Source organism: Lucilia cuprina, chromosome 2, assembly GCF_022045245.1.
Source record: "Lucilia cuprina isolate Lc7/37 chromosome 2, ASM2204524v1, whole genome shotgun sequence".
Lineage (NCBI taxonomy): Eukaryota > Metazoa > Arthropoda > Insecta > Diptera > Calliphoridae > Lucilia > Lucilia cuprina.
In genome coordinates this window covers 38885696-38897048 of record NC_060950.1, presented here as the reverse complement: position 1 = coordinate 38897048, position 11353 = coordinate 38885696, and the positions used below count along the sequence as shown (strand labels likewise).

General features: G+C 29.2%; 1 protein-coding gene across 2 annotated transcripts in view; it reads left to right on the top strand.

Annotated features, from left to right (window-relative positions):
• The first annotated feature begins 938 nt into the window (after positions 1 to 938).
• Positions 939 to 11353, top strand: part of LOC111678555 (protein aubergine) — an 87597-nt gene continuing 77182 nt past the window's right edge. Inside the window, exons 1-2 of one of the 2 annotated variants that reach the window (XM_023439947.2) lie at positions 939 to 1057; positions 1138 to 1268. In XM_023439947.2, the coding sequence (XP_023295715.2) occupies positions 1167 to 1268 (102 nt within the window). In that variant the 5' untranslated portion in view covers positions 939 to 1057; positions 1138 to 1166. Of the gene's footprint in view, positions 1269 to 11353 lie in introns of both variants that reach the window. The other variant, XM_023439946.2, reaches the window with a different exon arrangement.

Below are 11353 nucleotides of genomic sequence, written 5' to 3'. Positions count from 1 at the left end.
CAGGTGTAGTCACCTTTTGTTATCACAACAATTGCTTAGACAACTTTTTGTTAACAACAAACTACAAATAAAAGTTAAATTTTGTGAAATTAAACTTAGGTTTTATGATAAGTATTATTTAAATTCGTGTTTATTTACTATTTATTGCTAATTTTATTTTAACTATTTTTATAAATCACAGCATTATTCCAATAAAAAATTAAATGTGATATATTATAATTTAATTCTTGTAGAATACATATACTCATATTATTCAAAGGAAATTAAACGTTTGAGCAATTGAAGATTCTTATGTAGGTATATTAAACATATTACAATTTAAGGTATATTAATTATAATTAATATATCAAGGTATATTTATTTTATAAGGTAGTGTTAAGGGCGAATTCAAAAAAACTTGGGCGAATCGAAATACAACACTGTACAGTATTTGTTTTTGTTTAGGCGAATTCTGGTGTAGGCACAATGTCAAAAACAGCTGATTTATAATATGAGGCGAATTTGTAAAAATTAAAAAAAAAGTTGTTTGTAAATAAAAGATTTTTTGAAATATAATAAAATTGTTAAAATTCTTTCTTCCCACATATTTTGCAACAACGCATTGTTTTTTTTTTTAATTTCACAATAATAACACTTTTATCACTCACAATTTTTCACAATTTGATTATAAATTTAGTTTTACTTTTAAAAGCACACTTTTAAATGTCAAATTAAAAATATAAACAAACTTTGACATTTTGCATACATTAACCAAACGTAAACAAAGTTTGACATTAACTCTACACCGCGGCGAAAAAACATGAATGTGAGCAAAAAATAGTCAGCTGTTTTGTTAACACTACCTTATAAAATAAATATACCTTGTAATATATCTTGTTACAGTTCGTGTATAAAAAAGTACTTTGAGATTATTTTAACTTTTCACCACTGATTTATGATAAGAAAATGGCAACACTGAAAAGCGCGTCTTTTAAAAAATTGTTTCGATCAGCATTCATATTTCTTTCGTTGTCAAGTGTATTAGTTCCATTATTTGGGAGAAAAAGCCAAGTTAACGGTAATTTGATAACGACGCTATTTTTAATGACGCATTTTTTGTTTCTAGTTTAACTGCGGTTCGTCATATTGATATTTTAGAAGAATACCAGAAAATATTGCAATAAAAAATGGATAAACCATCAGCAATTGCTGGTCGTGCACGTGGAAGAGCTGGTCCTGGAAATCAGCAATCATCTAATAGAGGACGAGGCAGACGTCCGGGACAAACGGTAAGTACATATGTATAAGAATAAAATCATAAACACTGAAGGAATGCTAGTTTAAAATAAATTGCGTCATATTTATGACCTAAAACCGCATTAGACCGACTCACAAAAAATAGTGCTTGAGTTACCCCTGTCAAAATATTCGTTGTAATGTAATGTTACCCAAAATATTTTCGATTATGTATTGTCCATTCGTGAGCTGGACAGTTTTCAAGAAAATATCCTTTAGGGGGCACGATTTAAAAAAAACCCTACACCACTATAGTGGGGAGGGTATTATACGTTTGTGCTGATGTTTGTAACATACAAAAATATTGGTACAATACCCACCTTAAAGTATACCGATCGATTCAGAATCATTTTCTGAGTCGATTAAGACATGTCCGTCCGTCCGTCTGTCCGGCTGGCTGTCCATGTAAACCTTGTACGCAAGGTACAGGCCGCAATTTTCAAGATAATTTGATGAAATTTGGACCGAGCATGTTTTTTGGCACAGGGACGAAGTCTATTGAAAATGGTTGAAATCGGTCCATTATTTCACCTAGCCCTCATTCAACCGTACCTCCCGATTTGAACTTTTTATGCCATAATTACGTCAAATATTCTATTATCTCTCTGAAAATTGGCATAAATAAGTTTTACATAAGTTTAAATGACACTGCAGATTTTCGTAAGGATCGGCCCTTATTTGACCCTAGCCCCCATACAAACCCCCCTTCAAAAAATGTCTTAAACGTGTAAAATTGACTTGTAACCATTTGTAACGCAATGAAACTCAACAAAACTAACTGTTATTTAAAAATATATCCTTTTCTCAAATTTACCGAGGATCGGCCCAATTTGACCTACATAAAGCCTCATTTAGAAATTTTAGTTTTTTTTTTATCAATAAATTGCTTAAATATTTTGGAAAAATATTCAACATAAAAGTTTCATTATAAAAAGTAAAATTTTTAAAAATATACTCATGGTGTAGGGTATTATATGGTCGGCCGTGCCCGACTATACTTTCCTACTTGTTTTCAATTAAAAAAGCTTCAAAAAGTCCTTGTTTTATGATTGATCCCAAAATATTTTTTGTCTATCGATGTCCGTTCGTGAGCTGGACCGGTTACAAAAAAGGTCCCTTTTCAGTATTTTTTTTTTAAATTTTACAGTTTTTTCTTAAACAAAATATAAGATATGAGATATCATTTAAAATTTTTTTGAAGCCAAGTCTAGTGGTAAGCAAAATTTGCACAATTGTGCATACATTTAATTTGTATTAGCAAAAAATCTAAAAATTTTAAATATGTTTGAAATATGACAATTATGAGCAGACTGTTATTTATGATTAATACATCATTGGACGCGGCTTTAAACCCCCTTTTAATCGATATCCCATTTTAAAAAATAGTTCCAAAATATCTTTTTTTAATTTGGTCCAGCTCACAAACGGTCATCGCTAGACTTAAGATATTTAAAGAATCATCATAAAACAAAGCAAAGTAAATTTCGAGAGGGGTAACAAAATCACGTTTTTTTGCTTTCCATAAAGAGTGAGTCGGTCTAATGTGCCTTCATACATACATACATAAAGTTGCAACTGTACGTGCTTGTAAGCAAAACAAAAGCGTGCATCAAACAGTTAAGAATACATAGTGCATTTTGAATCATTTTTTAAGAAAATTTAAAAAGTATCTTCGATTTATGTGATACTACTGCTTATTTTATTGGCATACATATCGAGCCCTTTTTGCACAAAAGACGTAACCGACAAAAACAAAATTTTACAGGAGAACATTTTTTTAATTATCTTCGAATTAAGACGATGTCTGTAAGTCAGTATTTTTGTTGAAAACCGGATAGGTTCCAAACGTTATGAGCTAGAGTGATGAAATTCTCTATTGATGACAAATATTGTTTTGTGTTAATAATGGGCAAAAATGGTTCATGATTTCACTTAGCCTCAATACAAGTACCTCACGGGAAATAGTCAAAACATAATTAAATATGTTGTTTATGTTGCAATCGCTATAAAATTTTGCAGAATTCGGTTATATAAACCTGTAAATGATGTTGGGAAGTATTACGGATATCAGGCAATATTTGACCCTAGCCTACATATATGGATCCTATAAGACAATGATTTTTTCCATACAGAAAATAAGTTTACAGTTAATAAATCTTTCAAAAATTAAAACGGAATGATGAAATTCTACAAAAAAACATTTGTTTTTAAAACTAATAACGCGTTTAAATTCTATAGACCTCGGTCCACAATTGACCAAATACCTCATTAAAGACCATTCTGAAAAACACACTGATGTCCACATTAATATCCATACATTGTAGTACAATTCGCCTTATATCGAATAAATTCTGGGGCTATTGATTCATTAGGAGTCCATATACAGGTCCGCCTTCCAAAATCCACAAATTTACAACCAAATATAAGAGTTATTTAAATGGAAATAACAAATGTAATGTAATTAGAATGAATTAAATTCATAACAAGTATAAATGTATAGTCGGGCGTAGCCGACCATATGATACCCTACACCAGTCAGTATGTATGTTAAAATGGGGATTATTTAAAAAAATAAAGCATTTGGTTTATTTTTTAACTTTATTTCGGAATATTTTTACTTTTTTTGGGAGGGCTTAAAGGGGAGTAGGGCAAAATATGGATCTATCCTTAAAAATGTTGGTAGGGGGAGTTAACTCTTCTTCAATGTTATTTATGTAGAATTTAAAAGTGTTATTAGTGTTTGTAAGTGAATTTTGACCTTTAAGTCATTTTCTGAAGGGGAGTTTGTATGGGGGATAGGGTCAAATGAAGCCCGATCATTACAAAAATCGGTAGTGTCATTTAAAGTTCTATAAAACTAAGTTTTGTCGACATTTGTTAACATAATAAATCATTTAAATTAATTATAAGCCAAAAGGCCATATTTGGGGGGTACGGTTGTATGGGGACTAGTCGAAATAATGGACCGATTTTAACCATTTTCAATAGGCTTCGTCCTTGGGCCAATTTTTATTATTTAACTCATTCACTCCGAAAAAAGTAACATTCGGCAAACAGGAACTTATTTTAATTTTTTCATTAGAGATTTCCCTTTGTGTATCTCAATAAAAAACTGCAAAATTAAGAGAATGACGTACGTACGTGTGAATGAGGAAAAACCAAAGAGCTCCTACGGTAGCTCATCACGTATGTCTGAATTACAATAATGTGGAAAATATCGGAATATGATAATTTACGTTTTTTGGTATCAATCGCACTTTAATTTTTATTGACAAACATTTTTAAACAAAAATGATATACCCTACACCAGTCAGTATGTATGTTAACAAGTAGGAAAGTATAGTCGGGCATGGCCGACCATATAATACCCTACACCATGAGTATATTTTTAAAATTTTTACTTTTTATAAAATTTTTATTTTTTATAAAGAAAGTTTTATGTTGAATATAATAATATATATAATAATATATATAATATAATATTCCAAAATATTTAAGCAATTTATTGATAAAAAACTAATATTTCTAAATGAGGCTTTATATAGGTCAAATATGGGCCGATCCTCGGTTAATTTGGGAAAAGGATATATTTCTAAATAGCAGTTAGTTTTGTTGAGTTTCATTGCGATACAAATGGTTACAAGTCAATTTTAGACGTTTAAGTCATTTTTTGAAGGGGGGTTTGTATGGGGGCTAGGGCCAAATGAAGCCCAATCATTACAAAAATCGGTAGTATCATTTAAAGTTCTATAAAACTAAGTTTTGTCGACTTTTGTTAACATAATATATCATTTAATATATCATAAGCCAAAAGGACCTATTTGGGGGGTACGGTTGTATTGTGGCTAGTCGAAATAATGGATCGATTTTAACCATTTTCAATAGGCTTCGTCCTTGGGCCAAAAGAAGCGTGTGTGCCACCCTTCCCACTAAAGTGGTGTAGGGTATAAAAATACATCTCCATATAATCATAAAATCAATTTATTGCCCAAATATTCACATGGATGTCAGAGTTCTTTGTGCAAATTTGATGATTCTAGCTCTAACAGTTTCCCATAAATAGGAATTTTTTTACTTAATTTATATGGGAGGCGTCAATGCTCCCTAATGCTAGTCCGCCCATTTTCCCCCCAAATGTTCACATGGATGTTAAAATTCTTCGTACAAAATTTGAAGATTATAGCTCCAATTGTTTCCTAGAAAACGAATTTATTTATTTAAATCAAGTCCGATTATTTATTACACACATTGCATTAATAGTTTCGCAGATAAACGAATTTTTGTGTTTCACAGAAACTCCAATAGTTTTCCAGATAAAACTCCAATAGTTTTCCAGATAAAGTAATTTTAGTATGTAATTCCTATGCCACGCCCCCTATGTCTAGTCCGCCAAATTTTTGACGTAAATATTCGTGTCGATACTGAAGAGGCTACGAAAAAAATTTATGACTCTAGTTGTTATACTTTTTCAGATATTCTAATTTAAGATTTGTTAATATGGGAGTTGCCACGTCCACTGTATCTAAGCTGCCCATTTTGTCAACATGTTTTCATATGGATGTCAAAGTTGTTCGTACAAAACAATAGTACCTTCCAGACATATCGTAAGACACTCGATCGAAATCTTCGATCGAAATCTACTCGAAATCAAGTAATTTCCTATACATTTTGTTGATTTGAAATCAAGTAAATTTGTTTAATTTTATTGAAATTGTAAATATAACGAACATCCCTGTCTTAGTATAAAAAGTACACCTTTTAAGAACTATGCATAGAACGTAAAATAATAACTCTGCGCTGAAGAACGTTTTTTCTTTGGAAAATCCGTTTAAGTGTCAAAAATAGATTTAAGTTCATAATAATATTTCATAATTTATAACATTTTGGGTGTTTTTCATCTTTTATATTAGATTTAAGTTTTGTATTGATTAGGTTTAAGTTTTATTTTTTTATTTAGGGTAAGTTTTATTTTATGGGTTTTAATTTAATTAATAAGTTTTAAATAGTTTATGTTTATTAAATATTGAATGGGTTTTGTTCTTTAATTTTTCTTTCTGTTTGAACGTTATACTACTAAACGTTATACTACTAAACGGCTGAACCGATTTTCACAGCGTATTCCTGTATGTCTGGAATAGGTAATAGGCCACTTTTTATTTTGAGATTTCAAGTGGGCGAAGAGCCACGTCCATATTAAGAAAATATAAAACCGTATATTTGAGATAACATTTAGAGTCCTCAAATTTTGTCTGAGCCACTTTAGTGTCAATATGATTATTTAGGATAAAAAGTAGGCGGACTAGCGTAAGGGGACGTGGCACATCCCATATAAATTATATACAAAAATTTGTTTATCTTGGAAACTATTACAGTTAGAATCTTATGTTAAAGTTATTCGTGCAAAATTTAAAGATTCTAACTGTAATAGTTTCCAAGATAAACTAATATTTGTATATAATTAATATGTGAGGTGCCATGCCCTTTTACGCTAGTCTGCCCACTAAATAATTATCTTCAAAATAGCGACCTGTAGTTTGATTACAAGGTTTACAAGCCCTATTCGGGAGTTTACTTGTATGGGGCCTACGTGAAATAACGGACCGATGATAACTATTTTCAATAGGCTTCGTCTACGATACAATAAAAGATACTGCGTCAAATTTCGTTGAATTATCTCCAAAATTGCGACCTTCAGTTTGATTAAAATGTTTACAATGTTTTCAATAGGCTTCGTCTATGGTACAATAGAAGATCCCAAATTTCATTGAATAATCTCCAAAATTGCGACCTGTAGTTTGATATATAATACCATACACCTGTATACGTATAAAACGTGATTTATTTTTCATAATAGAGCAATTAAGTTGAATTGCACCTTGCCTCAGATATACTTAAGCTATTTATTGTTTAATAAAACTGTGGATATTTAAGCAAAGTTTAAATATTAGTAAATGCTTTTATATTTTTATTTTTGACTTCGCAATAAATATGCATTTACCTCATATTTAAAAATACGCATATTTAAAATATGGTTCTGTTCCAAATATTTTTAGTATTTTTGCTAAAACTATTTACCCATACAAGCTATTGCATATTACAGTTTACAGACAAATGTAAAATGTTTTTACATACAATATATTACGCCGCAACTCGCTAACATATTTATAATACCCTAATATTTTCATATGGCTTGCTTATAATATTAAAATATTTTCCTAAACAAATTATTCGAAGTCAACAATATTGAAGCCATGCAAGCAGTAATATACGAACATGAAATCTACGCAAGCAGAGTAAGGGAAAAATTAATACATGTTTAATTTTTATGTGGAGTATTAAAATGAATGTATTTGTATGGATTGTAAAAGGTAATAACCAGAAGTTACCTAATAATGAGTCAGCTTTTGGTGCATAAATAAAAGAGCAGTATGAGTTCTTTGATTAACATTCAAATTTTAAAATGCAATATATTTTATAATTTTGAATTATTTGTTAATGCGTTTATTAACTATTGTTAAATTCTGAAAAATTGTACATCTATTTAATATTATAAGCTATTCTATATTATATAAACAAAATTTTTAATTTCCCCTGTTAATTTAGTAAATAATAATTATCATTAACTAATTGTTACTAACTAAAGCTTCCTTCTTTTTGCTGACACATATTGACTGAAAATGTCGTTTTTTTTACAACTTTGAAGGCATATCTAATCCCCTTTTCAGGATATTCCTCCCCGTTAGCCCGAATTGAAGCTATTAAATGAAACAGACAGTAATTCATGAATAAAAATGAAAACAAATAAGGAAAATATATTTTATTTACCCATTAAAAAATCATAAAAACGTTTTAAATTTTTAAGCGGAAGCTTGCCGTGGACGGCGCTGCGAAGTTTTTTGGTTTTTATATATATATCTATACATATTATATTTAATATATATATATATATATATATTATTTATTTATATATATATATTTATATATTATATATATATATATATATATATATATTATATATATATATATATTATATATATATTATTATATTATATATATATAATATATATATATATATATATATATTTAATATATATACATATATAATTTATATATATTATATATATATAATATATATTTATATATTAATATTATATATATATATATATATATATATATATATATTTATTATATATAATATATATATATATATTATATATATATTTATATAACAAAAACAAAATTTCTTGTTTTTGTTTCCTGTATCTTTGTTGAGGCCATATTTCGTTTTATGTTTTGGGGCCATTTTACCTGGGGCAACAATTCGCAGCGCCGTCCACGGCAAGCTTTCGCTTAAAAATTTAAAACGTTTTTATGAATTTTTAATGGGTAAATAAAATATATTTTCCTTATTTGTTTTAATTACTGTCTATTTCTTTTAATAGCTTCAATTCGGGCTAACGGGCAGGAATATCCTGAAAAGGGGATTAGATATGCCTTCAAAGTTGTAAAAAAAACGACATTTTCAGTCAATATGTGTCAGCAAAAAGAAGGAAGCTTTAGTTAGTAACAATTAGTTAATTACTTACTAAATTAACAGGGGAAATTAAAAATTTTGTTTATATAATACAGAATAGCTTATAATATTAAATAGATGTACAATTTTTCAGAATTTAACAATAATTAATAAACGCATTAACAAATAATTCAAAATTATAAAATATATTGCATTTTAAAATTTGAATGTTAATCAAAGAACTCATACTGCTCTTTTATTTATGCACCAAAAGCTGACTCATTATTAGGTAACTTCTGGTTATTACCTTTTACAATCCATACAAAAACATTCATTTTAATACTCCACATAAAAATTAAACATGTATTAATTTTTCCCTTACTCTGCTTGCGTAGATTTCATGTTCGTATGTTACTGCTTGCATGGCTTCAATATTGTTGACTTCGAATAATTTGTTTAGGAAAATATTTTAATATTATAAGCAAGCCATATGAAAAATATTAGGGTATTATAAATATGTTAGCGAGTTGCGGCGTAATATATATTGTATGTAAAAACATTTTACATTTGTCTGTAAACTGTAATATGCAATAGCTTGTATGGGTAAATAGTTTTAGCAAAAATACTAAAAATATTTGGAACAGAACCATATTTTAAATATGCGTATTTTTAAATATGAGGTAAATGCATATTTATTGCGAAGTCAAAAATAAAAATATAAAAGCATTTACTAATTTTAAACTTTGCTTAAATATCCACAGTTTTATTAAACAATAAATAGCTTAAGTATATCTGAGGCAAGGTGCAATTCAACTTAATTGCTCTATTATGAAAAATAAATCACGTTTTATACGTATACAGGTGTATGGTATTATATATCAAACTACAGGTCGCAATTTTGGAGATTATTCAATGAAATTTGGGATCTTCTATTGTACCATAGACGAAGCCTATTGAAAACATTGTAAACATTTTAATCAAACTGAAGGTCGCAATTTTGGAGATAATTCAACGAAATTTGACGCAGTATCTTTTATTGTATCGTAGACGAAGCCTATTGAAAATAGTTATCATCGGTCCGTTATTTCACGTAGGCCCCATACAAGTATACTCCCGAATAGGGCTTGTAAACCTTGTAATCAAACTACAGGTCGCTATTTTGAAGATAATTATTTAGTGGGCAGACTAGCGTAAAAGGGCATGGCACCTCACATATTAATTATATACAAATATTAGTTTATCTTGGAATTTTTGTTTAAAAATGTTTGTCAATAAAAATTAAAGTGCGATTGATACCAAAAAACGTAAATTATCATATTCCGATATTTTCCACATTATTGTAATTCAGACATACGCGATGAGCTACCGTAGGAGCTCTCTGGTTTTTCCTCATTCACACGTACGTACGTCATTCTCTTAATTTTGCAGTTTTTTTTTATTGAGATACACAAAGGGAAATCTCTGATGAAAAAATTAAAATAAGTTCCTGTTTGCCGAATGTTACTTTTTTCGGAGTGAATGAGATAAATAATAAAAATTTTTAAAAAGTTAAATCATTGACACAAATGTAGTATCCGCTTTTGTGTTATTTCCTAACATGTCGAATTTAAAAGATTTATGTATGTTTATACATATATGAATTTTGACCTTCAAGTCATTTTCTGAAGGGAGTTTGTTGATATAATAGTATATTTAAGTTAATTATGAGCCCAAGGGCCCTATTCGGGGGTAATGTTGTATGGTGGCTGGCGAAATAATGTACCGATTTTCAATAGTGTGTGCCAAATTTCATCAAATTATCTTGAAAATTACGACCCTACCTTGCGTACAAGGTTTACATGGGCCGTCCGCCAACCAGACGGTCGGACATAGCCTAATCGACTCAGAAAACGACACTAAGCCGTTTGGTAAACTTTAAGGTGGGTGTAGGACGAATGTTTTTATACGTTACAAACATTAGCACAAATCCAATATACCCTCCCCACTAAAGTAGTGTAGAGTATAAATATACATACATATAGAGTATAAATATACCCATTTGTTTATTAATTTTGACTACAACCTGCTAAACTGACGAGTACTGGATCATATTGAGCTCTTTTTGCAAAATGGACGTAAGCGACTTGATTTTTGATTTTCGTTTTTTTTTTATAGAAATCGATAATTTAGGTCTATTAGCATCATCTCTGAAAATTTCATAGCAATAGATCCAATGGTTTCAACTTTAAAAGAAAAAAGACGTAAGTACACATTTATTTTCTGTTTATGAATTTTGTAACAGCAAGGTGTCGGTTACATCTAAATTTTCTTTTAAAATATATTAAATTGATAGAAAAATTTGAACAAATTAACGTATTAAATTTGTTTGTGAATGAAATGCCACATATCTGAGTACAATTGTAATAAATTCTTGGAATTATCACTATCCATACAATTAATGTGCTAAAATTTATAATTTTCTATAACTTTTTATACCCTACACCACTTTAGTGGGGAGGGTATATTGGGTTTGTGCTGATGTTTGTAACATACAAAAATATTCGTCCTATACCCACCTTAAAGTAT